At 63.3% G+C, this 20,295-nt stretch overlaps 2 protein-coding genes across 4 annotated transcripts; both read right to left on the bottom strand.

The window, feature by feature from the left end:
* Positions 1-6,269: 6,269 nt before the first annotated feature.
* CUNH19orf24 (chromosome unknown C19orf24 homolog) lies at positions 6,270-8,939 on the bottom strand. The gene is made up of 3 exons (XM_029217941.1): positions 8,656-8,939; positions 7,405-7,521; positions 6,270-6,634 (listed from the first exon to the last, which is right to left on the bottom strand). Coding segments are annotated over exons 1-3 (402 nt in total). The 3' UTR covers positions 6,270-6,633.
* A 926-nt stretch (positions 8,940-9,865) lies between these two features.
* Positions 9,866-14,713, bottom strand: CIRBP (cold inducible RNA binding protein). Of its 3 annotated transcripts, none has more exons than XR_003792763.1 (8): positions 14,579-14,713; positions 13,422-13,530; positions 13,231-13,337; positions 12,999-13,137; positions 12,837-12,918; positions 12,650-12,720; positions 10,200-10,332; positions 9,866-10,040 (listed from the first exon to the last, which is right to left on the bottom strand). XR_003792763.1 is itself a non-coding variant. In XM_029217856.1 (7 exons), exons 2-7 carry the CDS (start codon positions 13,522-13,524, stop codon positions 12,257-12,259), a joined length of 519 nt encoding a protein of 172 aa, XP_029073689.1. In that variant the 5' UTR covers positions 13,525-13,530; positions 14,579-14,713; the 3' UTR covers positions 10,796-12,256. The 3 variants fall into 3 exon arrangements, 1 of the variants encoding a protein (XP_029073689.1); XR_003792762.1 differs by having other exon boundaries at positions 9,866-10,037; XM_029217856.1 differs by lacking the exons at positions 9,866-10,040; positions 10,200-10,332 and adding an exon at positions 10,796-12,273.
* Between the last annotated feature and the right edge of the window lie 5,582 nt (positions 14,714-20,295).

Here is a 20,295-nt window from a genome sequence, read left to right as displayed (position 1 = left end):
CCAGACCCCAAAATCCTAAACCAGGCCCAGCCAATGCCGTACCACCCCGCCCAGCCTGGTGAAGAGTTTTACTGTCAGGCTGACCAAAGTCCAAAGCCAGTGTCCACTGCTGCCACCCAGGGGGACCGCAGGGCAGTCACTTCTCCTCTCTGAGTCTCTGTTTGTTCATCTAGGAAACAAAATAGGAATCCTGACCTCAGCCCCTAAGGGTGCCAGGCATAGTAGGTGCCCAATACTCCCAGCAGCCCAGAGTTGGGTCCAGGCCAACAGCAGGTGGGAGCACCGGTGTCTGACCGGGGCGGAAGATAGGAGAGGCGTCAGGCGGAGGGTGCAGCTTCAGCAAAGGGCTAGAGTGCCTGATGGGCTCGGGGCACTCAGTGACCACTCCCGGAGGAAGGGGGCAAATTGCTGACCGTGGAACTGGGAGACTGTCCTTCAATTCTGTGCTCATTCATGCCATAGTCTCCCTCACCAGACTCTGAGTCTGTGGAGGTACGCTGTCACCAAGTGCTGGCAGGAAAGTGCCAGAGGTGCCCAGCCAGATTCCACTTCTCTGGCTTTGTTTCACTCTCCCAGGCCTGGCGCAGGGTCTGGGAGCCAAGAGCTGGAAGGTCCCCATGTGAGGGATTATCCAAACTCCTCGCAAAACCTTGAGAGGCCAGAGACCGGCAAACTAAGTTTTGCCCCAGCCAGGCGAGGATGGTAAATGCACCCGCCCCAGCTACACATTTCCGATATGCTGTGGCCATGTTCCACACGTGCCCTGAGCTTCCTGCTCTCCTACCGGCACTCACCCCTCTTTGCTTGGGCTGCACCGTGCCTGGGAGGCCTTCCCCGCTCTTCCTGTAAAATTCTGGTTCCTCCTTCAAGGCCCGTCGTCCTCCCTGTACTTCAGTCACCCCCCAATCCCCGCCCACAAGGTTCTCTGTTCTCTGCCCTCCAGGGAGCTCTGCCCATCTGTTTGGGGTGTTCTGGCTTCTGGGTCTTGTCCATTGACTGCAGGTGCCCAAGTCTGAAGTCCCAGGGCTGGCTGAGGTGGCTCCACAGAGGAGGGTGGGAACCTGCCCCCAGGTGGTGGGTGGGGCCGGCCCGGGAGGCCGAGGGAGGACCAGAACTGGCCCAGGGTCACGTGGCAAGGCCCCAAACAGACCATCTGGACACCGCTGGAGTGACGGCCTGGGGCTCCAGCCACACAGGCCAGGCTCGGCCCGGGATGGCTGGTCTGGCTCTTTGGGAAGTGATGGGGCCACCACTCTGGAAGGCGTGGGGCCTGAGCCCAGGAAGAGGGGCTGCGAGCCCAGGGCTGCCAGGCCTGGCCGGCAAAGGGGTCCACCCAGAAGCTCTCTCTGCCCTGGGACGAGAGCACCCTCCATGGCATGGGACCTCATGGATGGGTGAGGGTCTCTTCTGTCACACCCAGCAGGACTTGGACCCGCAGGGTTGCAGGGGTGTGGGAGACAGAAGGGCACAGCAGGTGAGGGGACATCCAGCAAAGGCCCGGATGGGTCGGCTCATTTGCATGCAGGGGCCACCGAGGCGAGAGCCGCCGCCGCCGAGCGGATTTGAGCAGAAGCTCCGTTTTCCTTCTGTTCTTGTCTCTCTCTCAAGGTCAGAGCCCGAGCAGGGACAGGAACAAAGGCGCACGTCCCCCATTCAACCTCCCTGCGCCCGCCGTGCTCCCGGAGGAGGGGCCCCCGGGGAGGGGAGGGGAGGGCAGAGCAGAGCTGCTCCACGGTCCGGCCCCGGGCAAGGCGGGGACGGGGCCGTGGGAACAGCTGCCCAGCTGCCCTCGCGGACCCCTGCCCGATGGGTCCCGCTGTGGGCCCCCAAGAGGCTCTGTCGCCTCCCAGAGTGGGTGGCCATCCCAGCCTCCAGGCTCTGCCAGCAGGGGGGGTCAGCTAAGGTCAGGGGTCGTTCTAGAGTAAGCTTCTGCTGGAATCAAGGGTCAGCGGTCAGGCTCACTTTGGGGACCGGGGTCAGTCTTAGGTTCAAGGTTCAATCAGGGTCAGGGGTCACTCAGAGTCGACTGTCAGCCCCAGGCCCAGACCCAGGGCAGGGTTTTTGATGGGGTCTGTCCCCGTCCACTGCAGTCTGCACTCCTGGGCTCAAAGGTCCACCTCAGACTCAGGGAGGGTTTTGTCCGAGCCAGGCCCAGACCTGCCCCTAGTCTGTGCCCAGCACCTCTGCTCCAGCACCCACTGCCCACCGCCCACCAACCCTGACCGATCACCCCTACCCACTGTCCCCTGCCCACCCCCACTGGCTCCTGACCCACCACTGGTCACCCACCGCCCACAAGCTCCAACACATCACACAATACCCATCACCCTCTGCCCACTGACCCCCGGCCCAGTGCCCACCACCCATTACCTGTCGTCCCAGCCCACAGGGTGAATTCCCAGGGCTTGGCATCAGCGACCAGTGCCGCCTCAACCTTCAAAGGCCACAGCGCTTTGGAGAAAGCTAAAAATATGCAGGCAAAAATTTCTCATTACAGAAAATATTGGACCCAGTCCACCGCCCACTCCGGCTCGAGTGCTTTTCAAGAGGCGGGATGGGGTCGCCGGGGAGGGCGGGGGGCCTTGGCGGGTCTGGGGCTTCACTGAACCAGTTCAGAGCGGGTCTCAAGGAGAGTTCTCCAGGCTGTGACTGAGCATAAACAAACTAACCTGTCCCTTTCTCTTGCTGGTAAATTAAAATTCCCACCCTCATGTCCAGTGTCCAGTCAGGCCCTTGAAACCTCAGCCCGGACCTCAGATTCCTGCAAGCTCCACAGCCAGGGCAGCGCCGGACCAAGCAGGCGTCATCCCAGCTATTTCCCCCCCCCCCCTCCCCCCTCCCCTCCCTCCTCTCCACCCTCCTCCCCCTCCCAGCCCCAGGGCCCTGGACACAGACCCCCTCCTCCCAGTGGTCACCTGGCAGTCTGGGGGCTAGACCACTGCTGTCCAAAAGAACTTCCCACAAGGATGGACAAGTCCAACACAGGCACCACCAGCAGCTCCACATGGCTACTGGGCACATGAAATGTGGTCAGTGCGATTGAGGAACAGGACTTCAGACTTCACCTACGTTTAATTAATGTGGATATAAATAGTTAGTCATGGTCACCATACTTGTGGCACAGCTCTGGGTGGAGTCGTGCCCGAGTGGGCACCTGGACCGCCACTCTTGTCCGGGACCAGGACATCAAGGCCTGTGTGGAGAAGGGAGGTGGCGGCTCAGACAGCGCAGAGAGGAGACGTGGGTGGGGCTGAGCCCCCGGGTAGGATGGGGGATCAGGGGAGGGGTCCTGGGAACCCCAGGGAGGGCACAACTCCCTCGCCTGCTGACCCCAGGGGAGCGGGGGCCACGTCCGAGGGAGAGCACGTCAGAGCCAGCAGAGGGGCTCCCACCTACAGGGAAGACGCCTGGCCTTGACCAGCTTCCCCGCCCCCTCCCGGCCCCAGTCCCCAGATGGAGAACCGAGGTTGGGGGCGAGGCCGTCTAGCTGCACAGCGACCCTCCCGGGAACCAGAGACCCCCAACGTGGCCCCCGGGCCGAGGGGGCTGCTTTGCTGCGCGTCAGTGGGCACTCCTAGGGTGGGGGCTGGGGGACGGAGGTGGTGGGAGGGGCCTCGAGGGCGCCGGGCTGTTGGTCCGCGAACCCTCACCCGGCGCGGGCTTGGGACCCGCTGCGGGCGACACCCGTGTATGCGCGCGTGTGGGCTTGTGCCCTGTGTCCGTCCCGCACGCCTGGCGGCCGTGTCGCCTGTCCTCGCAGCCGTGTCATGCCTGTGCCCGTGTGTGAGTGCGGAGAAGGTGCTGGAAGGCCTCCCGAGCCGGCATGCACACGCACACGCGGCCCTCCAGCCATCCGGGCCCGGGGGCCTTTCATCTCGCGCTGACAGGGCCCTCTCCCGTCTCTTAGCCACCGAGAACTTCCCGCTAATAGTGCATTAACCTTGGCGGGGGCTGCCAATTACTCGGCACTAACGCCGGGGGCGCGGTGCGCGCGCGGACGGCGCTGACAGGCGCAGGGGCCGGGAAGCGGGCGGGGCTCCCCCCCACCCGAGGGGGGCGGGCAGGAGGCGCGGGGCCGCGGGGGCACGCGGTGTGTTCCCGCCTCCGGATGGCAGAGCGCCGGGTCTCTCCTGACCTCATTATAGTAATTAATGTGCCTTTTGAAGCTCGAGAAATCGCTCAGAGCTGTGGGAAAGGGGCGCAGATCACGGGGTGGGGGCTGGGGGCGGGCCGTGGACGGTGTCTGAGCGCCTGTTAAAAGCGTGTCCCCCCCCCCAAAAAAAAGCATGTCCCAGCGGGTCAGACACGGAGAGAGACAGAGGGACAGAGAGGGACAGACGGAAACCCAGGGAGGCTGAGTGAGAGGCGGTGCAGATGGAGAGAGACACCAACAGGGAGATGAGCAGAGGTTCAAAGACAGAGACGCAGAGACAAAAAGAGATGCATGGAGAGAGACCCACAGAGTGAACAGACGGGGAGAAAGGGCGGCCAGAGCCCGGGGGTCAGGGGGCCTGACATCTCAGGGCCTCCCAGGGACTATGGCCTCACTTTCTCAACCCTCCCTGGCTTCTGGGGACCGGCTCGCCACTCCGTACAGGACCCTCCCAAAGAATGGGGGTGGCAGGGGCAGTGAGGACTTCCTGGAGGCGGCAGCTGGGCACCAGAGCGGGGAGAGGAAGTGTGAGCAGACTTGGAGCAGGGTCGGGGGCTGCCAACAGAGATGCCCAAGGAAGCCAACTGGGGGCCAAGGCAGAGGACCCTGGCTGGAGAGAGGGGTGGCCAGCTAACCATGACAGCTCTTCCGCGGGAACCCGGGCTCAGGCCGGGCCAGGAAGATCAGCAGGACTGCAAGGTAGACGGGCCACAGGGGCTGATGGGTCTTGAGTGGGCAGCAGGCTGGGGCCATCCCATGGTGGCCATGGCAACAAGGTGGGGTCGAAAAGTCGTGCGAAACAGGGCCCCCGACTTCGAAGTACTTCCCCACCTGTACAACGATTTGCCTCAGGCCACCCCGAGACCACAGGCCAGCATGGTAGAGGCCGGGCAGCACAAGGCTGCCACCTGGTGGCAGCTCCTCCTAATGACAGCTCCTGCTAACGACACGGCCTCGGTGCCTCCGGCCAGCGGCCCGGGGAGACCTCAGGCTGTGGGCAGCCACAGGCCAGCCCCACCTCTCCCACTCTCCAGGACCACAATGACAGGGTGCGGGCGGGGAACAGGCCACAGCTGGACTCCGCCTAGAAACAAGGCCCACAGAGGAACTCATCAAGCCCCTCACCAGGGTTGGGGACTGAGGTACCCCGATGGGACTCAGGTGCCCAGTATGGATCTCAGGTGGCCAGGATGGGGATTGAGGTACCCCAATGGGGTGCAGGTGCCCAGGACGGGGCTCAGGTGGGAAAGGAGGTCAGGTGCCCAGGATGGGGGTCAGTTGCCCCAGTGGGATTCAGGTACACAGGATGGATCGCAGGTGGCCAGGATGGGCAGTCAGGTACCCCAGGGGGGGTCAGGTGCCCAGAATGGGGCTCAGGTGGGAAAAGGGTTAGGTGCCCAGGGTGGGGGTCGATTGCCCCAAGGGGATTATGGTGCCTGAAAGGGGTTCAAGTTCCAGGGATGGGGCTGAGGTGATCAGGATGGAGGCTGAGGTACCCCCCATGGGACTGGGGCGCCTAGGATGAGGGTCAGGTGCCCCAGTGGGACTCAGGCACCCACGATGGATCTCAGATGGCCGGACCGGAGGCCTGAGTGCCAGAATAGGCTTCCTGGGATGGGGGACCAGGTTCATCAGTGATTCCACAAGAGGCTGATGGGGGAGAGGCAGGGTGGGCACAGGGAGCCTCAGGCTGCAGAAAGCTCCAGACCCGTACACTACAGCCTGGGGTTCCTCAGGAAACACCCCCAAAATAGTGGTGTGAGTGTGGTGAGGCAGAGAGCATGGCCCTTAGGGGCCCCAGGCTGAAGGCATTATGGACAGGGGAACCCTGAGCAGGAGCTTTGCTGGATGAATAGGAGTTCTCCCTAGGCTCAAAAACAATGACTGGCAGGGTCTTTTTCCAGGCAGGTGGGAGTAGTTCTCCCCCATCTCTTTGTCTCCTTTGTGGGATTCCTCACGGGACCCTCTGGACACCTGAGGATGGGACCAAATGGTCACAGGTGGGAGAACTAAGGCCCACATGGAGCCCAGGTCTGCTGCCCACCCCCCACCTGTGAGCCAGAGCGCTGGGTCTGGCCCACTGTGGAGCTGGGTACCAGCTACAGAACCACTGGCTGCCTTTATTGTCCTCAGCCCAGGGATATGGTGCTCCCAGACAGGCCCCCCAGCCCACCCGCCTACCAGGCCTCAGCTTGGGGCTGCCGCATCCCCACCAGGAAGGGTGATCGGCACAAGTCACAACGTGGCCAGGGGACCTCAGAGTTCTGCGTGCTGCTGCCGGGGACCCTCTGGCTTCCAGCCGGTATCCTGGGCGGTCTTGTCCGGGGGCAGGGCTGGGGCGGCTTCTGGCAGGCCGGGCAGGCCCCACACAAGCTCTTTGGCGGCAGGAGAATCAGCAGGGCATTCCAAGCACTGGGAGGGGCCCTGTCTCTCGTCCTTCCCACAAGGCCGCTGGAAATGCTGCCTTCCTGACCTGTACATCTGGAAACGAGAGGTAGGAGGTGAGAAGTGTTGGGTGGGGAGCCCGCCCCGTCCCCGCCCCGCCCCCGCCCCACTGTGCCTGTGCCTCTAACATGCCCAGCCCCCACCCCCAGCCTGCAGACCCTGCCAACTCCCTACCCGGGGGAAAGGGGTGCCCCAACCAGGAGATGCCGGGACCAGAGGGATTCCCAGGCCATACCCGCACCTCCCTCGGGGGGCTTGGAAAGTCAGAATCGTCCTGTGGTCTCTCAGCTTCTGTGCCTGAGCCCCCGATAAGCTGGGGTTAAACAGGCCATCCCTCCCCGCTCAGGCCCTGTCAGTGGCCCTGAGCCCAGTGGCCACTGGTTCACCTCCGTTGTCAGCCCTCTTTCTTTGTCTCTGCCACTGCCTCTGCCTGGGATGCTCTACCCCTGGCTGGGGCCGTGGAGAGGCCGTCTCTGACCCACCCCCCAGCTTTGGTAGCACCTCGCAGTTCATTCTCCACCTCTGACACTGATCTTGGCCTTCGGGGTCAGGCCCAGAGCAAGTGCCCACTGACTCAAGCACTGCAGCCCATCCCCATCTTAAAGAAATGGGAAACTGAGGCTGGGAGATGGACGTCCCTGGGACAAGGCCACACAGCCTGCGACGGCAAAGCCAGGCCCGGCCACTGTTGTGTGCTGACCGCACCGAGGACCTCACCGGCCGACAGTCTTCCTAACTCTCTGGCCTGCTGACCCCACCCCCCCCAACCCAAGGAGCCCCTGAAGGTGTGTGGAGGGCTGCCTTACCATCTCAGGTTCCTTGTTTCAAAGACCGTCTCCTCGTCGCTGTCCAGCGATGCCATCTCGGTGGGGTCCTCGGTGTTGGCCAGGAGCCCGTACCTCCTCTGCTGCGGCTTTTTCAATCTGGAAGCAGACCCAGGCTCGCTCAGCGGCCCTCTCATGGCCCTTCGCTGGAGCTGCTGACACCCTGCCCTGCTTCCCACCTTCTCTGATAATGCTCGTCTGCTCGACTCCCAGAGTCTTGCTGTGAACTTTCCGGTTCCAACTGCGTTTCTTCTCATAATGGTCACAATCGTTATGAGTTGCTGTGCACATCTCCCTTGGCAGGCCCCCAGGGCGTAGGCCCTTGGGCGAGGACCCCTGGGAGGGGGGCGCTGTAATTCCATTTTACTAATGAGACGACTGAGCCTTAGAGAGAGTTTGCCAAAGATATCAAGTAGAAGGCTGTCACGGGCAGAAGCCCCGGCTCCTGACCACCACCAGGGAAAGCACGGGACCCTCTGTGGTGGATGTGGCACGTATTCAGATGGGAGACGAACATTGTGTACCCACAGCAGTGTCAATGCAAGACAGAAAAGGCCCCTTCAGAGCATCTGGATATGATCAGCTCTGCGTGACAAAGGCCCTCTGGAGATCAGCCCCAGAGAGGAAGCCAAACGGGGAGGACGGGCCTGAGGAGGGGGTCGGGGTCACGGGCCTGCAGGAGGCAGGGCGTATGCCGCGGGGAAGGCAAGGGGGTCCTCAACTCTTGGGGAGAGCGTGGGCAGAACCTAAACACTGACGATCACGGCCAGCTCTGGGCTGAAGAAACAGGAGGAGCAAGGTGCGGGGGCAGGCTCCCGCCGGGAGGGAGCTGTGGGCGTTAACTACAGGAAAGGATGCGGCCAGGCCCGCGTGGCAGATGCAAGTTGGGTTAGTGGGCGCTGCGCTCGTCGTCACCGGGCTGGGGGAGCCGCAGAGGGTCCCGGGAATTCCCGGTGCCCTCATCATCCCGCAACCTCTAGTCTCGGTGGCTGCGTCTCGAAAACCAACCCCAACATCCCGAAGAAGCGGCTCGTCACGTGATTGCATGACCCCACCCACTCACCACCCACGTCCCCACCCACTCACCACCCACGTCCCCACCCACGTCCCCACCCACGTGACGATGGCGAACCGCGCCGGAGAGGCGGGGATTTCGCGCCGCAGCACTTGGGGCGCGAGGCGCGCGCCCATTGGCCGCGCCAGGGCAGCGGCGGCGGCGTGCGCCTGACGCACCTGAATGCCCGGATGAGGAAGTAGAGCACGGCTAGGACGATGAGGCCCGTAACCACGTAGAGGGAACGCAGAAGCGGCGAGTCCGGCGAGCCCAGCGGCCAAGGGTGTGTGGTGTTGTGCGGCGCGCCCGGCTGGGTCCCGTTCGTCACGACGGGATGCGGCAAGAGCGTGGCCTGCGTGCGGCGCAGTAACGGGGGCGTGGCGTCCGCGGCTCCGAACAGCTGCACCGACAGCAGCAGCGCCGACAGCAGCAGGAGCCGCGGCGGCAGCACACGCAGCCCCATAGCCCGGCGGAAGCGGTAGCCGCGCCCCGCCCCCGCGAGGAGCAGTCACTCACTGGCGCCGGGGCGGGGCCAGCCAATGGCTCGCGGGGGCGGGGCCTGGCTCCCGGAAAGGCCCGGCCCGCCACCGCCCCCGGCCGCTCACCTCGCTTCACCCGAAGCAGGGAGGTACCCCGCGCCCCGCCGGCTCCGCGAGCACCCCGCCCCCGAAGGCTCGGAGCCGCAGTTCTGTGTCCCCGGCCCAGAGCGTGAGCACCGCGGCCGCCCCGCAGGGGGACTACGATGAGGGGACAGGCGCGACCGTGCCCTGCGGGCCTCCCTCCCACTTAGGCCCTGGAACTCTCGCGTCCCCGCCCCCAGTCGCCCTGGGCTTCGGTGACACCAGCACGGTGGCCCGCTGTCCCTGGCCCTCCAGGAGGGGAGACCTGTCCCGGCTGTGAGCCTGGGCATCCCGCCTTTGGCGGGGGCCAGGAGGGACCAGACACACCCCGTGGGAGAAGTGGGGGGGTACCGGTGACCCGGACCTCACCCTGCTGAGACTTGAGGTAATTCTCCCAGAGCCCAAGGCAGCTAGAACCGGGGCTCAGCCCCAACGTTCTGCACCCCACGACCAGGCCTGGAGGCAAACAGCCTGGGAAGGCAGGCCGGCTCCGAGGGCGGACAAGCTGAAGGTGCCCGGGGTTACTCTGACAAGGCCTCTGCCTGGCTCCGGGGGACGCGCCGCCAAGGGACCACCTCCTCCACGGCTCCCTCTGCCCGAGAGAACTGCCCCGGGGGGGGGCAATGAACTGCCGCCTGGCCTTCCGGGTCTGGATCCAGCTCGTGGCCAGAACGAAGGCCCCAAGAGGAGGCTATCTCTAGCAAACTCCCCTCCACAGCCCCTCCGGCCAGGCCTCAGGCTGAAGCTCAGCGTCCGCCCTCCACGACGCACCCCACACCAGACTCAGATTTGTGGGTGTACACACCATCCCTTTATTCAAATGCACCTTCCACATTTGTCTTGTCACATCGCGAGTGAGGACTGGCCGCCGTGCCAGCACCACACGCCCATCCTCCTGGAGCACCTTGAAGCCCCGCACCCCAACCTCGCCAGTGAAGCACCTGCTGGAAAGACGGGAGAGGTGAGAGGGGGACACGAGGGCTGCTCCAGCAGGAAATGAAGACGCTGCCCCCGACAGGGGTCACACAGCCAGGACGGGGGAGAACCCACCACAAGGGCCAGGGCCACAGGGCCACATGTCTCCCCCGCCGAGAAGCACTTACAGGTGACGGGCTGCAAGGGCAGGCAGCTGTGCCGCTGGCTCTTGCTCCCGGGTGAAGTTTCTCCTGGGGCAGTGACCCCAGGTCGTTGTTGCTCTCGGGTCACCCTTCCGGGTCGCACTGGCTTCCATTCAACCTGCCAAAGCAAAGGAGTGTTAATCCTGACACCCTGGCTGAGCTCACAGCCGCCCCTCCCCGACTCCCCCGAAACCATCCACAGCTCCTAGGAGGGTCTCAAGCTAGTCATCGGGGCCAACCCAAGAGGCCCCGCCACGGGCCAACGTGCCCAGGGCGGGCCTGCGCCTTTCAGATGGGCCAGGCCACTTTGTACTCTTAAGCAGAGCCAGCTACCCACTTGGGATGGAGCTGCTTAGAAATCGGCGCGGGCTCTGAGAAAAAACTCATGGCAGCAACAGACATCAGAGAGAGCTAGTTAGGAGTGTGACTCAAAGAGGTCTGGAAAAGACAGTCAATTGATGAACAAAAAATTCCAAAAGGCGGGGCGTTTGGTGGTCTCCAATCCTGCTCAACTGCCCGGGCCGCTCGCCTGGCTGCAGGCGGGGAAGGGCAAACGGCCGGGGTCTGCCTTTAGTTCTAGCTTGATTTTTTTTTTTTTTTTTTTTTTAAAAAGGAAAAAGAAAAAGCAAAAAAGTCAAAGGAACATTCCCCGGGTACACGACTTTACTTTCAAATGAGCTCTCAACAAGAGGGATGCGGACGAGCAAAAGGAGTTACCTCGAATTACAGGACTATCTCCACATATGAGCTAGCCCAGGGAGCAGCTTGCGTCTCAGAGGTTTCTGTTGGGCGCACAACACTTCTGTCCTCCGAGGGGCTGCAGCTTCCATAGGCTAGCAGAGAACGCTCAGAACTTGTAAAGCAACAGCAGAGCTAGCTAATGAGCCGGTCAGTCTGTGGTCACCCGGGGACCCTGCCTGTGTCTGCTCTCTGGCCTGCTTCTAGACTACGGAGTTCAGGGTCAGTGTCGGGCGCCCCCGTGTCCACCGTCCCTGCTAGGCTGCCCGCCCCATCGAGCCTTCTGGCTGCCACGGCCAGAAGCGCTCCGGGGCTGCCCTGCGGTCCGAGAGCCCGCTCCCATCACCCACCTGCTCGCCTAACTGGGGCCGGTGGTCGTTGGCTGTCACAGGGGCCCAGCCAGCGTCACTGACCCTGCCTTTCTCCTCTAGCTGTGGCAGCCTCGGGCGGGACTGCGGACCTAGTCCTCTAGCTGCCCTCTCCGCTCAGGTCTGCCTGCCTCGAGCCCCTGCAGGGCGCGTGTGGTGCAATCAAAGGGAGATGGTCAGAGCGAGGTTCATTCAGATGGTCTTTTAATCGGCTTCGTGAAGCCAAAGAAAACTGCGTACAAGAATTCCTTCACCACTTCAGATACAACATTGACGGGATATGCGTACGTCTTCCGGCAAAAAAGGACAATATAAATACACATTTTCAAGAACCTCTCGGGGATGTCTGCAAGTCTACTGTGGGTCCCACACGACAGGTGGGCGCCCGGGCCGGGCCAGGGCAGCCCGGGTGCTCTGCTGCCACCCGCACGGTTCTACCACGCTACACTCAGAAACGTGACACCGAGTTGGAAAAAAGCTACAACTTGCTCAGCTTCCGACAAAGAGCAGATTCAGAGTCTGTTCAATCTCAAAGAGAAGTGACTCGGGGCACCCAAATTCATGGGGCCAACCCCACTGAAAAGAAAAAGAAAAAAGCAACACAACCGAAAACAAAAAAACAAAACTCTCACAACCCCTGGTGATTTTCTAAAAAAAGAACTCTTGGCTCACGGTAAAAAGGTAAAACTGGAAGTGCTCTTCAAAACGTTTTTAAGACTCTTAAAAACAGACAGCGCTTCCTTAAAAAGCAAAGTGTAGTAACGAGGCCATCTGGGGGCCAGAAGCAGTCAGGCTGTGTTTGACAAGATCAGAACCAATAAGACTACAAAAGTGGGTACAAGGAGGTGTGATCACTACACATTAACGATTCAGCGGAGCTCCCAAAATCTTTAAATATACGGCCATTGGAAGGACGATCTCGAGCAGGAAGGATTTTTACTCGTTGTGTGTAGCTGAGAACAAGAAGCAGGCACAGTGTAAAGGCGCTGAAGCACGCGACGAGAGGCAGCATTCCACTCCCGGCCCAAACCTGGGGGCTCAGCCCTGGGGGCTCGGGAGCGACCAACCCCCCCCATGGCCGAGGGTGGCGGGCACGGCCCACATGCACGGATGCGGCCTGCTCTGCTCGGTGGGCCCTCGCTCTCCCTTTCCTCCTTGGTCAGCCTGGTTTTGCCTTTACGTTCTGTGGCAGAAGTGGCTGCTGGCACCGAGACCCAAGAGGACAGTCTCGTCCCTTACGGGGCAAACATAGTGACCGGGTCTGAGCACTGCCCAGAGGGCACCGAGGCTCACTGAGCTCCCACCACAGGCCCTTGGAGCGCCGCTTACCGTAACTGTCGTAGCTATCTCTGTAGGACCCGCCCGAGCTCCGGTCACCGCAGCTGCCACTCTGACTCCGGCTGCAGGAAGGACACAGGTGAGCGCCGGGGGCCACCTCGGGGGACTCTCACCAGTCCCCGTGCCAGCGTCCCCACAGAGCCTCCCAGGCCCCCCTGCGCAGGACCACCGCCCGTACCTGCTGTAGTAGTCTCTGGAGCCTCCATAGCCCCCACTCCTGGACTCGAACCGGCTCCCCCCGTAGCCGCGGTCCCCTCCTCCTACAGACGGGACGGGAAGGAGAAGTGAGTGTCAGCTTCTGCAGCAGTGCCCCCACCTTGTCCCTGCAAGTGGCACTCACCTCTGGAGAACCCACGGCCCCGACCTCGGCCCCCGCGGAAGAAGCCCCGGCCCCCGACAGAGCCACCTCGGTACCCGCGGGATCGGTTATCAGACGATTTGCCAGCCTGGTCGACCCGGATCTGCCGCCCATCCACAGACTGGAGACCAGAAGTGGACACGGTTAGCCTCTGCACCTCCCGCCCTCGGTCTGCAGCCCAGACCCACTGAACTCCAGAGCAGCCGGCCCTCACCTTCCCGTTCATGGCCATCATGGCGTCCTTGGCATCGTCGATGTTCTCAAAGGTGACAAACCCAAAGCCCCTCGATCGCTGGGTCTCCCTGTCCTTCACGACCACCACTGTGCAGGGGAGAGGTCCGCGGTCAGCACCCAGCCCTCCCCGTGAGCAACCCCACTCAGCCACCAGTCTGGCACCAGCCTCACCTTCTGAGATCTGTCCATATTTTGAGAAGACCTGCTCCAGTGACTGCTCGTTGGTGTCAAAACTCAGCCCTCCGACGAAAAGCTTGCCTTCATCTGATGCCATGGCGGCCTGTGACAAACATCAAAAGCCTCAGAGGTCCTGCAGGGTCTTTGAGACTCAACGTCCCCCACACTTTACTTTATACAAATAACGTATGTTTCGGGGGGAAACGCTGGGAAACTATTTTTCTGCCCTTTAACCATCCCAAGCCCACACCCAGGACTTAATTCAAACAAACCCTTAATTCCTTTATCACTTTGGGTCCCTGGCCGCTTCTCTGTGTTTGGGCCAACTCCGCTCCCCAGACTGGGGGGGTCCCTGAAAGCTGGGGCCACACTGCGGTTCTGCAGTACTCAGTGCTGCCTGGCTGTGGAGCCCCAAAACTCCAGGCAGGGGACGCCCTCACGGGACGTTTAGGGCTACACCCTGAAGGCAGGCATTGGCCACCATCGTCACTGGCTGAGTGCACCTTGGTTTCTGCCCGTTGCAAACAGCGAGGGGCTAACTCCTACCCCGACCGTCGCGGGGCGGGCGGAGTGGCAACGTGCTTGGTCCACTGCAGGGCGCTATGCAGGCGGGGCGGGAACTCTGCGCCGGGATATCAAAGCGGGGCGGTGCTTATACCGACCCTTTACAGGCTGGTAGCCTACGCTGAATGGCTCCGAAATACAGGCCAGAAGGCGCCCTGCAGCACGTAACTGGGACCCAAACTTGGGGCGTTGGGGGTGGCACCGGGGTTGTGTCGCCCTCGCACTACTCCAACGGGAAATCGGGGAGGAGCCCCAGCCTGGCCCCACCCACGCGCGCATGCGCCCCACGCCACTCCATCCGGGCACTCGGCGCTCCCGCCATTTCGCAGGGCGCAGCTTCGTGCTCGCGGCCGCCATTTTGCGGCGGTGTCCCGCTCGCGAATACCCTGGCCCACGGGGGATGCCCTCCGACCGCGGTTCGGCCCGGTCTCCGCTGCCCCTCGCCGCCGGCGGGGCGGACTACACCCCGGGCCCGCCCCGGCACCGCCCCCGCCCAGGGGCGTGCCGCCGCCGCCCCGCCTCCTCCGGCCGGCCGCAGGCCGCCCGCCGCCCCGGGCCCGTGGAGCCGGTGCCGCCAGGGCCCTCACCACTGAGTCGGGCAGGTCCCTGACGCAGGCGGGAAGACGGCACAGCACAACGACCCGAGTCTCCTAACGCGCGAAGTGACTGGGGGGGCGCCCTGCGCCCGCCTTATGTACTTCTTCGCTAGGCCCCGCCCCCGAGCCCGCCCCTCCGCCCCTCGCCGGCCAATCCGAAGCCCTGGAGGCCGTGGCTGTGCCTCATATTCATGAGCTGGGGGCCGGGCCTGTACCGGCCGCGCCCCCTCCCGCGAGCGGGCGCGGGGCACAGTGAACGGCGAGGACGCGCATGGTCCGCAGTTCCCCGCCCGCGCGCGGGAGGCGGGGCCAGTGCTCGGCGGGGCGGAGCTGACCCACTTCCGCGCGCCCGCCCCCCCTCCCCCCCCCCGGCCTGTGGCGGAGAACAAAGGGGTTCGGGCGGCTTCTGCCAGTGGCCCAAGCCTCCTGGGAACCTTCTGGGAGTCGCTGGAACCCAGACCTTTGCGGTGCTCCCGCAGTCGGCGACTTACTGACCTCACCCAGGTCCCCACACCCACCCGAGATCAAGTTCTCGGACACCTCAACTTCATGTGAACCCCGATATCAGTCATTATGTACTTGCCAACATAACCGACACCCCAGAACTCTCAGAACCCCAACGTTCCACTTCGTGTGATCCGCCCCAAGGCCCGCCCAAACCCTAACACTGAGGCAACTCCATTTATGGGGACCCCAATATTCTCCACGATCCCAATTCTTCCTGCTTCCCAACTTTGGGTCACCCCAACTTCACCCAACCCAGTTTGCCTGCGAATCCCAACTCACAACCACACCTAACTCCCACCCCAATCCGGACTTCACCCAGTCTGGTGCAGCACCCACACGCCACAGTCACCTGGCCAGACACTTTTTGCATCCCAGCTCTGGACCTCAGGCTGACCTCGACTTGGGCTCTCAAATCCACCATTGTGCCCAACTCTCCAGTCTCCACTGCACCCGAAAATTCAGCTCAGCCCCCCCATCTCCCTTTCACCGCTGTGCTCCAGCCGCCCACCAGCACACCCAGAACCCACTTGGCTCCTCCCCCTGCATCTTTTTTCTGTCTGGGGGTCCTGAGACCTCTGCTATCGGAAGAACCAGCTTTGCAGAGATCTTCACCCCCAAGGCTGCTCCTGGGAGCCCCTCTTGTGGTCACCCCTTTGCCCCTGCCCAGGCCTTGGCTCATGTTACCTTCTGTGGCCCTGGACCCTTCCATGGGTGGAAGAAGCTAGTGCAGACCCCTGCCTGCCCAGACCAGAGGCCCAAGCTATACCCCTGCCCCAGAAAGTCTTCAAAGGGCATACCTTCTGCATAAAAGTTAGGGGGAATTTGAGGGACTTCCCTGGCTGTACAGTGGTTAAGACTCCGCGCTTCCAATACAGGGGGCGTGGGTTCGATCCCTGGTTGGGGAACTAGGACCCCGAATGCCGCACGGCACAGCCAAAAAAGTTAGGGCGATTTGAGAACAGAGACCCCTGCTTTGCTGCCTACCCCAGGAAAGTTCCAGCCCCACTCCAGGCCCCAGACTCGGTGGGTCTAGCTGACGCAGTAGGAACAAGAGCATGGACACTGTCTCCTGTGACAAGGCCGCTGGGACCCCCTCCTCGGGCTCAGGACCCCTTCCCCCAGGCAGCAGCTCATGACTCATGGCAGCCGTGTCCGCACCTCGTCCCCCCACGCCACAGCCCCCCCATACAATTCCCCATCAGCCGCAGCCCGCTGCTGCGTCAGCCACTCACGCAGGGCGGTTACTAAAAGGAGCAGAGAGAATCAGCACTCAGCTCTCGCCCTCCCGCCAGGGCCCATGGAGGGGACCTGGGGCCAGGCATGCCCAGCCCAGGAGTAATCCCCTCCCTTCTCATCTGCTCCCCCAGCAAAGTCAGGTCGGCGGCTCCTGTCCCCAGACCAGGCGAAGGGGTCCTTGCAGTCACCGGGGCCCCTCATCACTCTTTGCACCACCCCCCGTCCCCGCCCTCACTGTTCTGTGGTTCCTAGTCTGCCTTCTCCTGGTTTTGTGAAGTTCCCTGGTTCATTCATTCATTCCACCAGCAGTTATCAAGCGTGTACTTACTACGAGCCTGTTGCTGGGTACGGGGCTCCATGCGTACCCACGACTGTCCTGGGTTCCCATCACGGTGTGGACCTTTACCTATGGATATCTATGGATACCATACCTTTACCTATGGATACCTGTCCCCAGGTGCGCCTGCACCGGATATTGTGTGGGAACTGTGTGCTTGCGTCTCAGGTGTGTTACCTATCTGCCCACCTGTGTTTCTGCGGCTACCGACGTCAGCGTGTCCCTGTGACTCGGTGTGTACCTAGGACCTTGTGAACCCGTGAGGGGCGAGATGGGGGACTGGTCTCAGGGGGCTGGCACCACCTTCCTCCCTGGAAGGTGATGCCAGCTCCCTCGGCCGCGACTCCACGCTCTCCCCGCGGACACAAGGGGGAGCTACGGCCTCGCTGTCAGCCTGGCCGGGGGCTCCCGGTCCCGCCCCGCCGTCCAGCCGACGGCCGCGAGCACCAGCGTAGGAGGGGGCTCCCGTCCCGCCCTCAGGCCCGCCCTCGCGTCTCCGCCCAAGCGCTGGGGGTGGTCGGCGAGGAGGGGACTTAAAATAGCCGCGGGCGGGGGCGAGGCTGCTATTCACGGCCGGGACACGCGGTGCTCACCGCCTGCCCGGCGGGACGGGGCTTAGGCCGGAGGTCCCCATCTGCACACTCACAAGACGCCCCTCCCCGGGCGCCCGCCGAAGACCACCCCCGGGGCTGCGCCGGCATGGCCACGGAGACGGGGGCGGGGCCTCCTTGCTCCCGCACCGCCCCCTCTGTCCTCCCCGCGGGGTCGGGCCCGCCGGACGCCGGGTCCTCCCCCGACCCCGGCTAATGACCGGGCGAGAGGCGGTAATGAGTGTCTGGGCTCGGGTCGGGCGTGGACGGGATGAAAGGCGCGTGGTGGGGGGGAACCCCGGGGCCGCGTAATTACCGGCCCCTCCCGGCCGGCCAGGCTGGGGCAGGGACGGTGCACCTGGAGGCCGCCCGGCGCGGGCGCGGAAGGGGACCGCCCTGGCAGAGACTCCAGCCCGCCCGCCTGGCCCAGATCCCCGGGGCTCAGAGCCAGGGAGAGGGAAGCGGGGACTGGATGTGTGTGTACGTTGCCAGGTGTGGTGCACATGTGTGCCGTGGGCAGGGGACTCGTGGGTACAGAGATGGAGAAACAAGGTTTCTGGGGACCATGCCTGTGTGAACATGAAAATGGGGCCGTGTGCCCGTGCACATGGCTGTGGAAGTGTGTGCATAGAACTCACACGTGTGTGTGTGTGCGTGTGCACACATGGAAACATGTTTGCATGGTCATGCCTTATGTGCAAGAACACAAGGGGTTGTGCGTGGACCCCAAAGCATGTGCATAACCAGGGTGTGGGATCAGCCGAGGACAGCGCTGCTGCGTGTGCATGACGCGGGGGAACCGGGACTCACAGATCATATGTGCCCATGGCTGGTGGTGTGACTCATGCCCCTGGGGTGCGAACATGCCACGCGCTGTCAGCAGCCGCCGGGGTCTCTAAGGCAGAGGAGAGCTACAGGAGCCCAAAAGCCAGGAGGAAGAGTTTAACTTTAACTGACTCCCCCGTCCCCACCCACCCCGTTTCCCACCTGCATGAGTAGGTGGGGACATCTGAGATCCCTAGGTGGCTGCCAACTGTGAATTGGCAGGAGATTCAGCTGCCTGCGCCCTGGCCTCAGTTTACCTCCTGTTCCTAGGAGGGGTCTTCCTGGCGGAGGGGGACATGGGAGGGGGCACCTGGGTGGAGCTCCCTGTGACTCATGTCCCAGGAATGTGGAAGCTGCCACTCTTCTGCTCCTGCCCCAGCCCCCATCCCAGAAGTGCAAAGGCCAGGCAGCGCATCGGCCTTGCTGGTGACCGCAGTCCCCATCAACGGCAGGCACACGGGCTGTGGAATGGGACCCGGGGGACACCCGGAGGCCCACACCAATAATATGCATTCATGCAGAGGACATACGTCAGGTGTGTGTGAAACGCCAGGGCCTGTGCATGCGCAGAGACCCCTGTGTGCTTGTGGAAACCCCAAAGCTTGCCTTGGTGGGGGCTGGGGATGCAACCCCCTGGGTTTCCGAGACGGGGGGAGGGCTGAGGTTCACAGCCCCGCCCCAGGGGTGGGAGGAGCTGACCCCCACTGATGCCCTGTCCGCTCCCTTGACCTTGGCCCCACGTACAGGCTCCCTGCAGGCACACAGAGGGGCCGAAGCACCCCTGACTGGGGCTGTGGCATCTCCATGGCAACACTGGAGTGGCAGTCATGGAGAGCACACCCCCCTGGGGCAGCTGCCAGAGGCTCAGGGAAGACACCTGTGTGTGTCCAGGCGGCCGCACACAGCAGTCCCACATCCTGGCCCCCACACCCAAGCAGGAGGACACAGGTGCCCATGGACCTCGTCCAGCCTTCGATCACCATCCCACCCTTGAGTGTCAGCGATGGCCCGGTGCCCAGCTGTGCAGGTAGGCGGTGTCTGGGCTCCTGTCTGAGCCTAGGGTGCATCATCTGAGAAGTGGGCACAGCAGCAGCATCTCCTGGGGTCAGCGGGGGTGATGGAAGGGCAGCCGGTGACAAAAACACACCACGGAGGGGCTCCCAGTTCTCTGCTGTTCTCTCCTTTCTCCGTGTCTCAGGACACTCAGGGAATCGCCGGCCATGCCGGAGGAAGCCCCACTTCTTCTGTGGGCGCACACAGGCCCCTGCACCTGCCCCAGCCCAGTGGCCGGCTCTGCTCGGCTGGGCCTGCAGGCGCGCACGGTGCGTGGGTAGTGTTTGTGGCTGGAGCGTCCGCGGGTTTGGGTGCCGCCTCGGCTGAGCTGCGTCTCTGAGGGTCTGAGTTTGGGCTGCCTGGTGTGACCTTCAATTTTGCGGGTTTTGAGGGTCACACTGTTGATTGAGGTTGTGGCCCCCAAAGTGTAGCTTGGGGCGGGTTTGGGGGTGTGGGGGCGGTGTGCATTGGGGTCCTTGTGCTGCAGAGCCGGAGCCTGTCACTCAGGTGGGATCGGCATGTACCCGTTGACTGCGGAGGGTGTGCAGCGCGTGTGTGGGACGGGGAGACGGGTTGGTCTGGGTCTGGTGGCGGTAAGAGGCCCTGCGTGGGCGTCTGGACTTGTGTTGATCTTCCGCGAGGCCTATGGATAGCGTCTGGGGTGTGGGCCGTGTGCAGGGCAGATGTAGCCAGCTGTCTCGGGCCACCGGCTCCGCCTGCCGGCGGGCGACCTCCTCCCCCCGACCCCGTGGGGCCGGCCCCGCCCACATTCCAGAAGAGTTAGGGGGTGCCGTCCCCATCCCCCGCCCGCTCCCGCCCTCTGACCCCGGCTCAAGCCCACTCCTAGCATCCCGGGCACCGAACGCCGCAGCAGCTGGCCCCAAGGAGGGGCGGCGAGGCGGGGGTGGAGGCTGGAATGTGTGCGGGGGGTGAGGGAGGGTGCCCCCGAGAGGGGGCGGAAGCGGGGGAGGGGCCGGGAGGAGGAGCCGGTGAGACCGAGACGGGAGGAAAATAGAGAAGAGACCTCCAGGGAGAGATGGAGACCCGGACAGAAATACAGACAGACCCAGAGATCGAGGAAGGCGGAAAGGGGAAAACAGAAAGACACAGGAAAAGATAACTCAGAGGGAGCAGGGGGAAGGGCACACGTGGGTGGGGGG

The sequence above is a fragment of the Monodon monoceros genome, unplaced genomic scaffold (assembly GCF_005190385.1).
Source record: "Monodon monoceros isolate NGI ecotype Baffin Bay Population unplaced genomic scaffold, NGI_Narwhal_1 Super_Scaffold_12, whole genome shotgun sequence".
Classification (NCBI taxonomy): Eukaryota; Metazoa; Chordata; class Mammalia; order Artiodactyla; family Monodontidae; genus Monodon; species Monodon monoceros.
This window is presented reverse-complemented; position numbering and strand designations above follow the sequence as displayed.